This window comes from Sphaerodactylus townsendi, linkage group LG12 (assembly GCF_021028975.2).
Source record: "Sphaerodactylus townsendi isolate TG3544 linkage group LG12, MPM_Stown_v2.3, whole genome shotgun sequence".
Lineage (NCBI taxonomy): Eukaryota > Metazoa > Chordata > Lepidosauria > Squamata > Sphaerodactylidae > Sphaerodactylus > Sphaerodactylus townsendi.
The window spans coordinates 25,636,751-25,654,313 of NC_059436.1; the positions used below are offsets into that span (position 1 = coordinate 25,636,751).

Consider the following 17,563-nt stretch of genomic DNA (forward strand, 5'->3'; position numbering starts at 1 on the left):
CAGCAGCCTTTGTGAGTTGCAGGAGGGGGCAGCCTGCCTGGTGGGGGCTTGAGCCCCTCTGCAGTATTAAAAACCCGACCAGACCCCCACCGTAGCCTGTCTGTCTAAATGCAGGTGGCCCTCCCTGCCCCCGTGCTTGTGTGTGAGGGGGGGGATGAGGGTCCCCACTGCCTTAGGGCCAGCGCCCGCGTACTGCATTCTCAGGCTGCCAGAGCCCCACCCCCCAAAAGCAGCCCCTGTGGTTGAGGCATAGAGGAGATCAGACTGCAGCCCTCTGTGCTTGGAAGATCCCACAGAGGTGCACGCGTGGAAACACGTGTGCGGGCTGTTCTGAGAAGTGCAGGCTGCCGCTGCAGCCCAAAAGCTCCGTTGGCACCAGGAAAGAGGATCGCTGGCAGGGTCATGGAACTGACAAAGCTTTATTCCCCTCCCCACCGCCGAAGAGCCCGGGGCAACATGGAGACATTAGAAAACCCAACCAGCACTTGCATAAGAAGGGCCTGCCAAGCCCTGCAGGGGAACCCCTGATGGGAGGGAGGAGCAAAGTCCCTCTGGCCCCTCCCTCTCCCAAGGCACGTGGTGGAAAGCAGGGCCTCAGCTGAGCCCTGGCAAGCACCGTGGACGGGGGCGCAAAGGGCCCTGCAGTCAGCACCAGGGGGGCGGGGGGTGAGGAAAGCAGGGGGAGCCCAGTCCTGAGGGCGGCTGCCTCCCCTGCTGCAGCAAAGAGGGGCACGGGCTCTCTCCGCCCCAGGAGGTCTTTGGCGTGGTGAGGCCCTCTGACTCCTCCCTCCCTGGAGAAGGAGTGGAGCCCCGCTGGCCGGAAGTGGAGCCCCGCTGGCTGCTCTCTGGGGCTGGTGTCGCCTCCTCAGCTGAGGAACTGGGTGTACCCCTCGGCTCCGGTCACAATCACGTCCATCCAGATGCGCATGGCCTCCGCTGAAGGGGCCACCACGTAGTAGAGGCGATCGTGGGTCTTGACGCAGAAGGTGAGGGCTGGGTTGGGGCTCTGCCAAGAAAAGCAAGAGGCTGGGCTGGGGGAGCCGCTCTGGCCTCCTCCCCGGCCATGTTGCTTGGATGGAGGCGGGGCGGGGCGGGGCAGGGCAGGGCAGGGCAGGGCAGGGCAGGGCAGGGCAGGGGGGGGGCTGAAGAGAAGCCCTTCCCTCGCCATCACTGGTTTTCTCTCTTTTCACCCTCCCTGAAGGACACAGACTAGGAAGCCCAAACCCTCTTCCACAGGGGCAGGGTGGGGTGGGGGGGTGGAGCGGGGGGGTGGGATAAGAGGGGAGCCTCTAGACCGACCTCTGTACTGAAAGGAGCAGGGAGGAAGTCTGCTAAGAGGTGCTAGAAGACAACAGAAACAGACTAGTATTAAATGGGCAGGCGGCACAGGGGCAGCGCCAACCCTTCCCCCGGCACCACCAGTGTTGGTGAGGCAGGGAATGGTTGTTAGCAGCTGATGAGAAGAGCTGTGCTTGATGCCTCCCCCCACATCCATGCAGGCTTCGGTCCCCTCCAGACCTGCAGAGTTGTGGGAGGGCTGCCCCCACCCCACCCCACCCCACCCACTGCACCTGGCCCCAGAGACTCTGCCGTTGGTGCTGTTGCAGCACGTGTGTATCTCCCCCCCACCCCCGTGCTCCTGCAGTTTCACACAGCATTCCCCCCCCCACACACACACCCCTTCAAAGAAGAAAGGAAAGCCACCAAGCAGTTTATGCCTATGCCCCAATCTTGCCCTTGTTCTGAGCTGCAGCAGAAGTGTGGGCAGGGAAAGACGGTTAATGCCAGGCACTGCAGGCACTTCAAGATTAGAGGGGCCGTCCGCCATGCCAAGAACCAGAGCGGTACCTACTCTGACCCGCTTCAGGGAGAAGAATCCCTTCTGGAGGAGGAGAGAGGCAGAGAGACCGGTGAAGAAGAGCCCAAGTGGAAGACGGTTGTGGGGCGGGGTGGGATGGGATGGGGGGGGGGTTGACCCACTGTCCAGCCCAGCCCTCCCCACCTCATGCCCTGCACTGACCTTAGCCGCACTGCGGAGGTGATCATAGTAGACTTCCTCAATCGCTTGGAAATAGATCAGGCCTTTGAGCTTCGTCTCGTGCTTGTCTGCAGGAGGGAGAAAGCAAGGTCTGAGGGTCTGAGGCCCACGCAGGGTCTGGTGGGGCTCAGCAGCAGGACGGGGCCTTACCCGCGTAGTAGGCGAGCGTGCGCCGCAGGCGATCAAACACAAACCAGCGCTTTCTCCAGGATTTGATCTTGCCCCCCATCTTGACCAGGTAGCCTTTGCACATCTTCTCAGAGAGGATGACGTGGCCGCAGGTGTCCACGCTGTGGCCCGAGGACTCTACGTGAGCACGCAGGTCAAAGTCCTCTTTGCGGATGGGCAAGTAGCGGGTCAGAGGCCGGGCCTGGAGGGGGGGGGGGAACAGAGCAGAGTCACCTTGAGGGTGCTGTAGCCTCCCACCTCCAGGACAGATGGGACCAGATTAGGACCCCTCCCTCAAAGAAACTGCTCCATGAATGCTCAAGGGTTGCTTCCAAATGGGGTGGTCTGGCTGTGGGGATATGTGGGGGGGCGGGCAGCGCTGGCAAAGCCCATCCCTGCCTTAACTCCCCTCTGAGGTGTTTTGTCCCTGATCTGGTCCAGCAGGGGTCACCCTCAGGGCAAGCAAGCACCTGTCGCCTCGGCAGCACGTGGAAGCCGGAAAACCTCACCCCAGCGGAGGGAGGGAGGGAGGGAGGGGAAGGCCACGTTTCCACGTGGACTCACTGGGAACCTGTTAGTTTGCATGTTCCACGCAACCAGTCAGGCCTCAGGAGCGCAAGGCCAGATGCTGCCCTCCACCCCCCACCCCCGCCTGCTGGCCACTAGAGGGGAGGGCGTGGCTGTACAGCACAGACACGGGGAAGGTGGGGAAGCTGCTCAGCGGACCACTGAGGCAGGACTCCAGGGACCCAGCAGGGCGAGGACAGCCAGGCGCACCTGGCAGGTATCCGGTGACCCCAGCCCCGGGCCCCGCCTGTGCCGTACCTGGGCAAACTGCTTCTCCCGCATCTTGACCTCTTTCTCAATGAGCCTCTGCCGTCGCAGGGCCTCATCCTGCAGTTGTTGCTCCAGCTGTACCCGCCGCTGCCGCTCTTCCTCCAGCGCCGGGTGCTGGAACTCCGCCTCCCACTCCTGCCAGTAATTGCCAGGTGAGCAGCTGCCCAGCGGCTTCACAGGCAGCCCCCCCCACACCCCACACCCAGTCTGCTGAGCAGAGGGGAGGGGCAGCGGCAGGTGGGTTGATCTCACCCAGTTCGGCCAGTTGCCACTGGGCCTCTCTTTCCTGCAAGTGGAGGGGGGGGGTCTGCCAGGATGGGGGGGGGGAGGAAGCACTCTGGACCTGCCTTTTCTGCTCAGGCGGCCCCCGCCCCTGCTCCCACCTCCACTCACTCGTGATTCCATCAGGCGGGTCTTCTCTGCGTTGGCCTCCTTCAGCATGGCTGCCATCTCCTCCATCTTCCCCACTTCGGCTCCGCTGGCACTGCAAGGCAAGGCCAGGCCAGGCCAGACAGTCACTCCCTCCCTCCTGCCCCCAACTGCTTCAGAAGAGCCAGCCCAGCCCACGGGCGCACGGGCCCTCGTGCCACGCTTGCCCAAGCTCTCCTGCTCGGCACGGGGTCCAAGCAACCGGCCTGCAAACTGGCTCTTGCATCCCGGACCGAGCAGAGGCAGCAGGGAGCCAAAGAGCCACGTAAGATGGAGGGGATGGATGGATGGAGGCGAGGCGAGGCAAGGTGAGGGATACTCACGGGCCCCTGTGGGGCAGAGGACAGCACCCTCCCACCCTCCTGGACCACTCTGCCTCTGCTCAGGGTTTGGGGTGTGTGTCCCTCTGGCCAGACCCAGGCACGCTCTGCTCTCCCTGGGGGTCCCCCCTGCCCCTCACCCGCTGCAGGCTGGTACCTGGAGATGTTGTCAGGGGAGCAGGCTGAGGCACCGCTGGTGGAGAGGTTGGTGTCCAGGCTGTCCGAGCTCTCCAAGCTGAGGGTGTCGTAGGCGGCCTCTGGGTCCTCCCCATACAAGCCCAGGCCCCCGGGGGGATGGTGATGATGGAGGATGGAGTGGGGCATGAGGGGGGAGTACGAAAGGGGGAAGTGGGGCGGCCCATGCAGAGCTTCCCACTGGCACTGGGCCTCGGCCGCTGCCTTCTGCTTCAGGTCTGCCAGGCGCCTCCGCTGCTCTGCGATCACCTGCTGCCCTGCAGAGACGGCCCAGGACAGAAGCTGGCTACAGAGGGCGTGGCCAGCCCTCGCAATAGGCATGCACAGCACGGCACAGCACAGACCAGGGCTGCTGTGGGGAGAGAGGAGCCCAGCCAGGCCCCAACCGTGGCAACAGACCTACCAGCAGAGGCAGTGCAGGAGACACCCCCTCCCCACGCTCCTTCCACACACTCTCTCTCTCTCTCTCTCTCTCTCTCTCTCTCTCTCTCTCTCTCTCTCTCTCTCTTACCCTTTTGTTGCAGAGCCAGTTGGCGCTTGCTTTCAATATCCTGAAGGGTGCTGGCCAGGTTCCGGGGCAGGGTGACCGGGCCCTCCTGGGGCAGCAAAGGACAACCCTGCGGAACAAAAGCAACCGGTCCCCAGATGACTTCCACACCACCCAGGGGAGGGCAGTCAGGGGGGAGCCAGGCCACCAGCCAGCCTTTGCCCTGCCTCCCCCTCCCCCCAACTTAAGCTTATAACTCTGCAGGGCCAACTGGTGAGAGCGGCGCCAGAACAGGAGACCAGTTGAAGCCACCTATTCCCTGCCTGCCCAGTAGCTACTGGTTTCCTCTTTGCAGCCAGAGCAATTGGCCATTTTATTTTAGAAAAAGAAATTCTTTTAGACTACAGTTTCAACAATTGGAACTAGGAGGAAAAAATAACAACAAATTGCTCTGGCTACAAAGAGAAACGAGTGTTGCGCCCTCCCCCTCCTTCCCTCCTGCCCGAGGAACAAGGACAGAGGAATTATGAGTTGGCTCAAGAAGGCTTTAGCAGGAAGCAAACTGGGAACAGCCAATCAAAACAGTTGCAGCTGATTGAGAAAAGAGAAGAGGAGAGGAGAGGCGGCTACTGATGAACGGAGCAGGGGCCGCGGTGGGCACAGCACAGTCTCTTTCCTTAGAGTGGAGTCTTGCACCACGAGACGCTAGGAGGGGGGTCCATGGCTAGGTGCGTTCAGTCGCTGGCATGCACACCCACCCGTCAGGCAAACTTCGGGTGCCAGCAGCCAAGGGAGAGGGGAGGGAAGCCAAGGCGGCAGGAGAAGCAAAGAGACAGAAGGCTGGTGGGAAGTCGGAGGGAGGCTTCTGAGCCCAGAACTGCTGTGGGGTTTGCTGAGTTGCCAAGTGGGGGACAACCTTCCGCACTGCCAAGAGAAGCCTGCCCGACACTGACCTGAGGGGACGAGGGCCCACTTTTTGGCCATGCTGAGCCACTTGAGTTGCTGCCCAACTTGGAGCGATAGACCTGGGGGTGGGGGAGAATATGTGGCTGAGTGAAGAAGGAACAACCTGTGCCCAGTGGGCCCCGTGGAAGAGAACGCGCAGACAGGTGAACAGTTACCTGGCCTGGCTTTAGAGTCCAGTGAACTTGAGCACGTGGAAGAGGAGCGCGGGGCGGGGGGGGGCGGGGGGGGATCTGCTTCTACCTCCAGCTCAGCCAAGAACTCTTGGTCCAAAGACAGCAGCAGCAACCTGCTCCCTGCCTACCTTAACTGGGCCCAGGTGACAAATGAGGGAGCGAAGCAAGAGAACAAAAGCTAGGGAAGCCCACCCCCCACTCCCCCACCACACAGGGGCTGCACCCCAAAGAGCACTCCCAGCAAAGGGCTGCTGCAGCCACGCCCGCTCCTTTGGGCTGGAATTCCCCTCCTGGATCCTGCTGCAAGCCTGGATGATCCAAAGCCACCTGCAGGCCAAAGCTGAAGCTCTGCCCATCCCCCCACCCCCACCCCAGCATGGTGTCATCGTGTGGAGGACAGGGCTGTCCTAAAGAAAAAGCTGGAAGAGTGGGGGCTGCAGGCAAGAGCCTCCCCGCCCCCCCGGGCTGCAACTGGAGGAGAGCCCAGACACTCTGCCAGCTGCTGGGGACGCCACTGCCCCCTGCGACGGCAGGCCTGGGAGGGGGCAAGTGGCGCAGCAGCCCCTGCGGGGTCCAGAGACGGTTGTTGGGACTCCCTTTACAGGAGAGGAGAGCTGGCCACAGAACACCAGCAAGCCAGTACTTCAGAGCAGCCCCCCAAAAAACTGCACCCCCTGCTATGGGGCCTGCTGCTTGCCCTACAGGGAGGTCAGCTTATCCTCAGGTGCCAACATTGGGGGGAGGGGGACGCACACAGGCCCCATTAAGGAGGCATTTCCATTTTCTGCTGAACCTGGTGGGGAAATGGGGTGGGGGGAAGAGGAGCCCCCGCTGTCTCAGGCAGCCAGAAGTGAGGGCAAACACCACCGTAATGAACACCTAGAAGCAGCCGGAGGAGGAGGAGGAGGAGGAGGCAGGGCGCTAAGGCAGAGAGGCACAATGAAGACAGCTCTCCCAGCACAGCAGCCGGGAAGGGCTGAGGGAGGGGAGCAGAGTCAGGCCCCTGCCCTGCCTGGCTCTCCTTGTCCAAAATGCTCCCCGCCGGGGCTTCGCCTCACTGCCCACTCCTTGCCCTTCCCTTCCCCAAACCACCACCAGCCCACATAGCTGACACGGCCCTCGAGAGGCCACCTGGCTTGGCCTGGAGTGCACCATGCTGTGGGCACCCACTGCCAGAGGGCAGCAAAGGATGGGCACGGCTCTTGCCAGTCTCTTCTGCCAGGGTGCTGCAATCCACCCCGCCCCAGGACAGAGCGGAGCAGCCCCCTGCTTGGGGCCAGGAGGGAAGGAGGCTGCCAGGAGCCAGATCCAAGGGCGTGAACCGTGCGCTCTGGGCAGGCACAGGGGGAAGAGAGGCATCACTTCTGAGGTGAGGGTGTACAGCTGGGGGGAGGGGGCTTGCCAATGCGGCCCCCTCCACCAGCTCAAAGAAAGGAAGAGTCCCCTGTTTGGACGGGAAAGGCTCTGAGGGAGAAGCAAGCGGGGGGGGGGGCTGCTTTCAGCTACATCAGTGGGGGGCACACCCTTCCACACAAGGGGCAGCTCTCAGTGAAGGGGGGAGCAGGATGCAAAGAACAAGCCCCAGACGGACGACGGCGGCGGATGTGACCTTCCTGCACCGAGAGCAGGTGGTGTGGTGGCATAAGAGTCCCCCAGCCCCACCTCATCAGGGTCCACAGCCCCTCACCCCTATCCGAGGGCTCCCCCAGAAAGGACGGGAAAGGAAGGGGAGGTCGGCAAAGCACCTGCAAAAGGACAGCGAGGCCCACGGAAAGTGTGGGTGCCTGACCAGGCGATGGGAGCCCCTGAGGACAACCAGTTGGACGGCAGTCCCAGCAGGGGCCCTGAGAAAATACCACTGCAGGCCCCCGGCTCTTCCCCCAGGCCTCAGTCTTCAAGAAAACCACGGGGCAAGTCTGGTGGCCAAAGCACGTGGCCCTGGGAGGGAGGTCTCTCCCGAGCAGAAGCAGAGTGGATGGTTTACAAGGGGACGACCGAAGAAAGGTCAGGGAGTACCACAGTGAAGGCCCCCCCTGCACTGGCTCCCTCAGTGGGGCTCAGGGGGGCGCTTGGTGTGGGGAAGGCCCCGCCTCCAGGACCAGGGCCTCCAGCTCAAAAGGGCTCCGGGGGACTAGGATCCCCCTTTGCCCAAGAGGGGAGTGGAGATGAAGGGGCTCCGAGCCAGGTGGGTCGAGGTTCCAACTCACAAGAAGGACCTGCTGCACGGGCCCAGTGAAGAGCAGGGGAGACCACCCACGACCCCTGCAGGGGCAAAAGCTCCTAACAGCTGCCTCACGGAAAGCAGGCGGGGAAGTTTCCTTCAGCCACAGGAGGGCTGCACCGGCCTCATTCATGACACACACAGAGAAGGGGAGAAAGGCCTGCAGCCGTTTGGGTCTTCGGGTGCTATACTGCCTGGGAAAACTGCTTTATATTTTCGATACTATGATCCTTGTGCCCCTGAGCTTATTTTATACAAGTGTGCAAAACTATGACGGCCTTATTAGTGGGGACCCCACAAGGACTTCATTTTCCCCATATCCACACGCACACACACCCTGTTTCCCCGAAAATAAGACATCCCCTGAGAGAATGTGTAAGAGACGTGAGTAGTAGGAGGTTTGCTGAGAGATGCCCCTAGAATACTAAAAGCATCCCCCCAAAAGTAAGACATGGCAAAGTTTTTGTTTGGAAGAATGCCCGTCGACCAGAGCATGCAGCTGTGGAGCGGAAAAATGAGACATCCCCTGAAAATAAGACATAGCGCATCTTGGGGAGCAAAAATTAATATCAGACACTGTCTTATTTTCAGGGAAACACGGAATCTTTCTCTCCACTGTCCTCTCCCATTTCCTTACTTCCTCCAATTTTTCCAACTCACCTTTTAACCCACCCAGCCTTTAACTTTACAATTGATTTACTTCATTTATGCTCCATTTTTCTCCCCAATGGAGACCCAACGCTGCTTTCATCATTCTCCACCCTTTCATTGCAGACTCACAGCAACCCTGTGAGGTAGGTCAGGTTGAGACAATGACTGGCCAAGGTTAGAAGAAGAAGAAGAGTTTGGATTTGTATCCCCCCTTTCTCTCCTGCAGGAGACTCAAAGGGGCTTACAATCTCCTTGCCCTTCCCCCCTCATAACAAACACCCTGTGAGGTGGGTGGAGCTGAGAGAGCTCTGAGAAGCTGTGACTAGCCCAAGGTCACCCAGCTGGTGTGTGTGGGAGTGCACAGGCTAATCTGAATTCCCCAGAGAAGCCTCCACAGCTCAGGTGGCAGAGCGGGGAATCAAACCCGATTCCTCCAGATTAGATATACGTGCTCTTAAACCTCCTACGCCACTGCTGCTCTCACTGCTGCTCTCAGTTACCCAGTAAACTTCCATGACAGAGTGGAGATCTGAACCAGGGTGTCCTAGATCCAAGCCTGGCACTGTAACCCCTACACCACACCACAGCGGCTGCCAGTTGCCCCTCCTCTGGCTAAGACACAGCAGTCCAGCCGCAGCTGAGTCGTGTGGGGCCGGCTGCCAGGCCTATGCAAGCTGTCTGGCGCTGCACCTCTGGCAGCCACCGCTGGGCCTGGGTGAACGGCACAAATTGCATGGCAGCAGGCTGCTCAGTGCCCGCTGCCAGCTCTGGCCCTGATGAGTTCCTCCTCTGGGCCCAGAGAAAAGAAGCAGACCCCAAAAGCCCTAGAAAGACCCCACCCCTTCCCCTCCCGTTTGCTGATAGTTTGCTGATAGAGACTAATGGCAAAGCTATTGCCACAACGGCCACTGAAACTATTTGTTTCTTAAAGATACAGGCACTGCTTCTATTACTGAGTGTGGGAGGGTTAATCTCCCTCCCCCCAGTGTTTGGTTTTTGAGATTTTTTCCCCCTCTAAACCTGGGGCTTTCCTAGCATTTGTGGAAAGACCTGCCCGGTCTGTTCGTGGCTCTGATCTCTGGTTGTCAGTATCCACAGATGGGGTCAGGTGAACATCAGATATGTGAGCGATTGTGCCTGTTTGCCATATTGTAAGTGTCTCAGTGAAGCCTCTTGTGAGGCAGGCAGGCAGGCGGTGCGGAGCAGCAACTGGAGCACTGCATTTAGACCTGGCATCGCTGGGCCTCGCAGAAGAAAGGCATTACCTCTCGAAGGGGCGTGGAGGCCTTGGGGAACGCAGAGCCACCAGTGATTTCCCGGTACCGTCTCTCCAGCGCAAGGAGGGTGTCCTTCTCCTGTCGTGGGGAGAAAGAGGGCGGCTCTGAGGGCGTGCTGGCTCACAGCTCCACCTCAGGGGCTTCAGAGCCTCCTCTCCTCGCTGGGCCTGCCGCACTCTCTTGCTCACCTTCTGCAGCAGCTGCAGCGTGGCAGCCTTCTCCTTGCTGAGCCGCTCGGCCTCCTGAGCAGCCTGCAGCCGGATCTGGTGGGCCTGGCTCTCCAGTGCTGCCATGCGCTCCTGCAAGGAGTGGCAGAGGGGGAGGTGAGCCGGGCATGGGTGGGGGGTGGAGGTGGGGGGCTTCCCTGGCAGGGGGCTCACCTTCTTCCGGGCCATGCTGCGGCAGCTCTCTGCCTGGCTGTGGAGCAGCTGCTGGGCCAGGACCTCCCGCTCCTCCTCCAGGCGGCTCTCCTTCTCCAGCTGCTGGAACTCCAGGTCCTCAAACCCCCTGGCCTCCGCTTCCAGGGCCTCGGCCTCCTGCAGGAGGTAGACGGGGGCTGAGAAGGGTTACCTGTTTGGGAGGCTGAGGGGCCGAGGGAGGCATGGGGGAGGCGGCTGCATCCACAGCAAAGCAGACCTGGCACCTCAAGGCGTCTTCCTGCTGCCCGCTGGAGTGTTCTGGGCTACTGGAGGTTCTGGAAGAGGCTGGAGGCAGGGCAGGAATGATGGGCACGTCCCCGTGGAAGGCTCAGCTGTGTGAGGCCAGAGCACTTCTAGAGGCTCAGGAACCGGGGGGGGGGGGGGCTGCCACACGGACAGAGCAACACACTGCTGCGCCAGGAAGGAGCTGGCAGGGGACCTCAGTTGCTGCAGGGCCTGGCGTCGGTCTCAGCCCACTTGTGCACCCTTTGCAGGCTCCCAGCCATGGCCGCGGCAGGCACCTCTTGTGCAGAGCCAGAGAAGGGCTCCAGACACTCTGCGAGCTTCCGCCTGAGCCTCCAGCCTGGCCTGCCTGCAGCACCTGCAGCAAAAGCAGCCAACGGAGCCGGCCGAGCGAGGCGCCCAGGGAAGGCAGGAGTGCGCCCACCAGGGCCCCCTGGCAGAGCGCTGCTGGCACGTGGGCTGAACAGCCAGACTTACCATCCCAGCTGCTGAGCGGCTTCTCTGGGCCGGATGCAGGCAGGGCGGTGGGGGAGGGGGGGAGAAGAGGAGCACTGACCCTGCGCAGTTGGTCTTCCATCTGCTCCCGCAATGATTCGGGGCAGCTGTGAAGCTGGCGCTGGAGCTCAGAGCAAAGCGCCTGCAGTCTCTCGAGCGCCTTCCTTTCAGCATCAACCTTTGCCCTCTCCTGAATCCGGGAGAAAACAACACACAGGAGAGAGCGGGGAGGGTGGGGGGAAAGAGAGAGAGAGAGAGAGAGAGAAAACACTCTTCTCAAGAGCACGGCATGCAAAGCCGCAGGTTAGTGAGGGGCTCCGCAGCCCAGAGGTCTGGTGTCTCAAAGCCCTCAGCCTCCCCGGCCCCTCTCAGCAGCCGGCAGGATGTCCCACTGGCGCAGCTCCCCTGGACGCTGGACGTCTTGAGCTTGGAGACAAAGCCCCCCCTCCCCCCCGCACACCTGGCTGCAGCCTTCCCAAAGCAGGCCCCCACCAGCGCTTGAGACACAGACCCAGAGCTGGCCTGGAGAGTTAGTGCCCGTGACATCCCAGAGGGCTCCCAGTAGCTGCACACTCAGGGGACCAGCGAGTGAGTTGAGTGAGTGAGTTAGTAGCAGCAGGAAGGACCTGGTCCCACTGACCGTCGGGGCTGCCCACACCACACGCCCCCAGCCACAGGTGGCCGTGGCCCGAGATCCTCGGCTTCCACTGTTTTAAGAACAGAGCTGGCAGTTTGCCCTCCCACTTGTCAAGTGAGGCTGGGAGATATCTGGGTGACCCCCCCTCCCCCCTGCAGTTCCTGACCTGCTCCAGGAGAAAGCTGAGGGTCAGCCCATGGCTGGGGAGGGCCTTCAGTCCCCTCCAGAGCTCCTGGCCCCTCCGCCACGAGGGCAGGGTCCCCATCCTAGCTTCCATGCCAGCGAGACTCAGCCCTTCCTGGGACCAGGTTTGGGGGGCCTCCGTGACCCACTGCACAGGTGGCCTGGGAAAGGCGCACAGAATCACAGCCTGCTCTGGGAACTTCTGCTTGTGCTTCTGGGGGCTGGGGGGGTCTGCTCCTAGCCCTCATGGCTGGTGGGAGGCTGGAAAGGGCAGGGATGGACCACTTCAGGCGGTGGCCGGGGGGGGGGTTGTGTTTGCGCAGTCCGGCCAGCCAAAGGGGGGCTGCCTTTCCTTTTGGGGCATGGCTGCCTGAGCCGCACCTGAGCCACAGGCTCCCAGCTGGCCCACGTCAGACACCAGGGCAGGCCCACCTGGTGGCCACTCTGCTCTCCCAAAGAACAAACTCAGGCAGGATGAAGAGCGTAACACAGTTGTCTATTGCTGGGACCTCAACCGCTCTGGGGCACAATTCCCTGCAGGCCGCCTCTGCTCCCTGCAATCCAGTGTGCCCCCAAAAGGAGTCACAAAACCTTTTGACACCCTGTGTGGAGGAGAGCAGCCCAGCCCAGCCCAGCCCCCCTGACAGGCAGCCTCCAGGGGCCGCCCCTGATGCTAGCTGCAAGGCTGCTGACCCTCATGCAGGGACTCAAGGGGCAGAAGAAGAGGCTACCATTTGCCAGCCAAGGCACAAGGGCTACAGACCCACTGGCCTACAGTCCCACCCACCCCCTCTCAGCCCATGGGGGCAACTCCAGCATGAGGCAGGCAGGCAGGCAGGCAGATTCCAAAGCAATAACAGGCAGAGAGAGAGAAAGAGAGAGGGGAGGAGGGAGGGAGACCCGAGGTTGTTAGCAGCACTTGCTGGTTAGAGTGACCAGGGCATTAGTGTCGGTGGTAGGGGGTAGGGGGTGGGTCGTGTGCTTCCTTCAGGCTTCCTGCGTGAGCAAAGGTTCGAGAAAGGCTGGGAACGTGTAACCCCCACCCCAGTTTGCAGGAGAGCAAATGTCAGTGAGATAAAGAAGCAAGTGTGGGGACGAGAGGCCAAGATCCCACACAGACACTCCTCTAGCCAGGACGGCTGCCAGGATGCTGCTCCAGAACTCCCCTTCCCCCCACCCCTGATCTGGAAGCTCTGGGGAAGGCAAGGCCTGGCCTTGAGAAATGGCTGGGGGACCCAGAGTTTGTGGGCTCACCCAGCCTAGCCTGGCGCCACAGAAGAGCTCCTTGGGCCCCAGAGTTGGGCTTTTTCTGGGGAAGGGAGGAAGCAGCTCCCACTCCTGGGCTACGTCCTAACGTCCTGCAAAGCACTGCCCCAAAGAAGAAGAAGAAGAAGAGTTTGGATTGATATCCCCCCTTTCTCTCCTGCAGGAGACTCAAAGGGGCTGACAATCTCCTTGCCCTTCCCCCCTCACAACAAACACCCTGTGAGGTAGGTGGGACTGAGAGAGCTCCGAGAAGCTGTGACTAGCCCAAGGTCACCCAGCTGGCGTGTGTGGGAGTGCACAGGCTAATCTGAATTCCCCAGATAAGCCTCCACAGCTCAGGCGGCAAGGCGGGGAATCAAACCCGGTTCCTCCAGATTAGATACACGAGCTCTTAACCTCCTACCCCAGTCTGGCTCAGGACCTCAGTGTGGGGGCCCAGGAGGAAAGCAGAGCGAGGCCGTGGCAACCGGGGCCCTCCCTCAGAATGGGAGGTGAGGGGTGGGGGCCAGAGGATGCCCCTGCCTGCAGGGCCCCCACCCGGAGAGGGCGAGTGAAGCCTGCCAGGGCAGGGCAGAAGACGCAGGCCAGGCACCGTCTCGGTTACCTTGTCTCGGTCCCGAAGGATGGAGCTGTCCAGAGTGGAGAGCCGTTCCTGCAGCTGCTGCACCATCTTCTGCTCCTGCTGCAGCTGGATCCGCTCCGCCTCACACTCCCCTTGCAGGAGGGCCCGTTCCATCTCCGCCTGCAGGGAGCAGCAGGAGCGTCACCCTAGAGCCTCCTGCCTGCTGCTGCGCCCCCCTCCCCCCCCCGCCCCGCAGCAGGGGGAAAGCTTCCCGCCTCACCTCTCGAGCCGTCTCTTGCAGCTGCTGCTCCAGGTCCTGGGCCCGACTCTTCAGCTGGTCCATGCTGGCGAGAAGCCGGGGGCGCGCCTCCTCCAGAAGCACGGCCTCCTGCCCGGCGGCGGGGCTCAGCGGCTCCTCGTGCTGTTGAGACTCCAGCACCTTAGTGAAAAGTCTCCCCCCTCCCCAAGTCAGAGGGTTCCCAGAGGTGGACAAGGCAAAGCGCCCCCCCCTCCAGCGCCCCCATCTCACCTCCTGGCCAGTGCTCTCTGTACTGCTGCTCTCCTCCTTCAAGGGGTCCTCGTCAGAGCGCAAGGGCTCCCGGGGCTGCTCTGCAGCACAGCCGTGGCCCACAGAGCCCTTGGAGGGCCTCCTGCCCCTGCCAGCAGCACCAGGGAAGGCCAGTGGCTCCCCACCCAACGGCCCATCGCTGCGGGTGTATTCTGCGCACAGGCTCAGGATGGTCTCCAGCCGCTGACGCTCCTGCAGGGGAGGGAGTGGCGTCACCTGCTGCAGCAGCCCGAAGACCTTTCCTCCTCCTCCTCCTCTGCTTCCCCTCGTCCACACCCTTCTCTTTCTCGCTAAGAACAATCTTCTCCGGAAGACCCACTCGCCTCGAGCGCTGCTGTCAGTGCTGGGGAGGTCTGGCCGGGGACTCTCCCTCCGCACAATACTCACAGTGCGAACCAGAGGGAGCCTCAACATCACTCCCAACTCTGCCAGCTGGCCCTTGAAGGGAGGAATCAACACCTCCAGCTTCCTTGCCAAAGCTGAGGTGCAGCCCCCCTGCTTCCCCTGTGACTCAGCAGATGCTAGAAGCTAATTGCAGGGTGTGTGGGGCCGGGCCTCCACACCCCCCTCCCCACTGCTGCTCTGCCAGTCCCACCTGCCGTGCCTAAGCAAGCAAGACCTCTGAGTCAGTGCCCAGCCACTGGCGAGACAGGCGGGGGGGGGGGGGGCTGCGCAACAGGGCAAGATGGCACACAGCCAGATGAATGCAAGCCTAGCGGCATGCCAGAAGCTGGCACCCGGAGACAGAAGGCAACTGGGTGCTGGGATTGGGGTGAGGCCCACACAACACACCCAGCAGGGCACGCAGCCAGAGAGGTGCCACCGGCTCTCCAAGAGCTTACGGTTGCAACAGAGGGGACAGCTGGAGGCCTGGTGAAATCCTGCACCCTGAGGGCCCATCTGGCAACGAGAGCACAGTGGCCAGGGGAGCAGGAGGGGGGATTAGGCCTCTTTGCCTGTGAGACCTGACCAATGCAGTGTCCAGCAAGACTTTGGCATCTCGCAAGTTGGATGTGATGCCTCCGTGACGCACCCCAAAATGCATGCGCTTGTTCTGCTGCTGCATCTCCCTGGCTGCTCACATTTAACTTACTGTCCACCTGCACCCACGATCTTGTTTACACACACTGCTACTCAGTAGAGTATCCCCATCCAGTATTCATGCTCCTCATTTTTGGTGCCCAGATGTTGAACGGCATTTATCCTTGTGGAATTGCATCTTGTTCACATCTGCCCTCATTGTGTTCAGGTCTCCCTGAGTTCTGTTTCTGTCTCCTGGAGCGTTTGCTGCATCTCCCAATTTGGTACCATCTGCAAATGTCATGAGTAGTCCCCCCATTCCCTCATCCAGATCATTTATAAGAATGCTGAAAAATCCCAGAACCAGGACCTGGGCGCCCCACTGGACTCCTCCATCCATCCTGATGACGTGCCCTTGGAGTGCGGTTCTCCAACCAGTTCCCCCGTCCACCTAACCATCCTGGAGTCCACAGTCCTCTAGTCTACCCATCAGGACATCACGGGGAACCCTGCCAAAGGCTTTACTGAAATCCAGACAAATCACATGGGCTGCACTCCCTCGCTCCAGTAAGCTGGTTACTTGATTATAGAAGGAAACGAGGTTGGTCAGGCAGGACCTATTGGGGACAAATCCGTGCTGACTTCCCTGGACCCCCAAGTTGTCCTTCAGATGGTTGCAAATGGATCCCTTCAAAATCTGCTCCATTTTATGATTCAAAATCTGCTCCATTCTATGATTCAAAATCTACTCCAATTCTATGCTTCTATGTTCCGGTATCTTCCCCGGGACAGAGGTCAGACTGATCTCCATCAAAGATCTGCTCCATTTCTTGAACTTGTTCTTTTTCTTATTTCATCATCACAGAGTTCTCTGTTCATTCACAGTTGGCTTCATGGACCCCCTCCCATGTTTCTGTCTTGTTGGAATAGAGACCACTTGAGCTTGCAAAAGTTCTTATTTTAAGGAAGCCCACCCCTCACAGTTTATTAAAACCTGACCTATTAATATCTGACACATGTGGGTTCAGCCTTCCTTGGTTCCCCACAGCCTGGTTCTGGGCACCACAATTCAAGAAGGATATTGACAAGCTGGAGCACATCCAGAGGAGGAGGGAGACCAAAATGGTCAAAGGTCTGGAATCCATTCCCTACGAGGAGAGACTTCGGGAGCTGCTGGGAATGTTTAGTCTGGAGAAGAGAAGGTTAAGGGATGGCATGATAGCCATGTTTAAATATTGGTAGGGATGTCTTCTATTGCAATGAATTAGCAGAGCAAATAATAAGGCAGAAATGTGAGTTTACTAGAACTTTACTAGATAACAAATGAATTCTATCTATGCCAGTGCTCAGTCTAGGTGATCCCATGCCTCTCCTCTTTTGCTGGAAGAAGAAGCAGAGAGATCTTTCCAGAAGCTCATGTGATTCCAGGCACATGACTTCAGTATTCTATCTACATACTCAACAGTTAACTCTTGCTTTACTGAATTAAAATCCTAATGAACCCATTCTCAAGTGTCAGCTTCTGAAGCCAACCAGGCATAATTTCTGGGAGAGATTCTCAAATTTCATCTTGATAAGTGGTTTTGCCAGTATGGCCGCTATCATTTTCTTGTGTAAATAATCTAATTCTTCTTTTACTGCCGTCATCCATTTTTCTTTTTAACGTAGAGGCAACTTGATCATTTCATCCCAGCTTTTGGGTTCATTGTGGTTTTGCACATTCATGTGGTGGGTGTATCCCTTTGGTGCCACCCCTTTGTGCTTCTTTTTGGCTTCCTTACTGTTACTATACTCTCTCTGTTGGTTTGGCTCCATCATCTTCCCCTTCTGGTTGGGAAGTCTCTTGCAGTACTGTCAGATAATGCTGTTATCCACTCTGTAAATATGACTTCATCAGTATCATGTGTTTTGTGGAGTTATCTTGTTTTGAAACACACATAATGCTTCTCTCGTCTACATAGGCATTGTTGCATATCTGGACACCATAGGTCTTAGAATCCATGACTCAATAGCCTCTTGAATTCGGATTACAGCCAACTAATATTCGCACCTCTTGCATCTAGTTTTCTTCATCTCTCTTTGGGAATTTGTACATAGGTTTTTCTCCAAATGGCTTCAAGTGTTTTAAACTGGGTTTTTCCTTATGCCACATTTCCAAAGGTTTGCGTGGTGTTCTGTTGTAGAGATATACAACTGTACTGACAGCTTCTGGCCAATAGGTGTCAGGTAGTTCAGCTTGCATTAATAAACAACAGTCTAAAAATCTACGGCCAGCCAAGCCTGGAAAACATGGACTGTATACACAGACACAAGGCAAATGAACTTATTGGTACATGCCAGTGGTGGCGAACCTTTGGCACTCCAGATGTTATGGACTACAATTCCCATCAGCCCCTGCCAGCATGGCC

General features: G+C 59.3%; 1 protein-coding gene across 3 annotated transcripts in view; it reads right to left on the reverse strand.

Annotated features, from left to right (window-relative positions):
• Positions 1-400: 400 nt before the first annotated feature.
• PHLDB1 (pleckstrin homology like domain family B member 1) overlaps positions 401-17,563 on the reverse strand; it is a 17,991-nt gene continuing 828 nt past the window's right edge. The window contains exons 2-16 of one of the 3 annotated variants that reach the window (XM_048512600.1): positions 14,097-14,327; positions 13,848-13,988; positions 13,610-13,747; positions 10,981-11,109; positions 10,143-10,298; positions 9,951-10,061; positions 9,751-9,840; positions 5,428-5,499; positions 4,499-4,604; positions 3,950-4,244; positions 3,437-3,527; positions 3,032-3,178; positions 2,189-2,408; positions 2,021-2,106; positions 401-1,006 (exon numbers count right to left, since the gene is read on the reverse strand). In XM_048512600.1, coding sequence (XP_048368557.1) covers positions 866-1,006; positions 2,021-2,106; positions 2,189-2,408; positions 3,032-3,178; positions 3,437-3,527; positions 3,950-4,244; positions 4,499-4,604; positions 5,428-5,499; positions 9,751-9,840; positions 9,951-10,061; positions 10,143-10,298; positions 10,981-11,109; positions 13,610-13,747; positions 13,848-13,988; positions 14,097-14,327 — 2,154 coding nt within the window. In that variant the 3' untranslated portion in view covers positions 401-865. The remainder of the gene's footprint in view (positions 1,007-2,020; positions 2,107-2,188; positions 2,409-3,031; positions 3,179-3,436; positions 3,528-3,949; positions 4,245-4,498; positions 4,605-5,427; positions 5,500-9,750; positions 9,841-9,950; positions 10,062-10,142; positions 10,299-10,980; positions 11,110-13,609; positions 13,748-13,847; positions 13,989-14,096; positions 14,328-17,563) is intronic. The other 2 variants (XM_048512602.1, XM_048512601.1) reach the window with 2 other exon arrangements.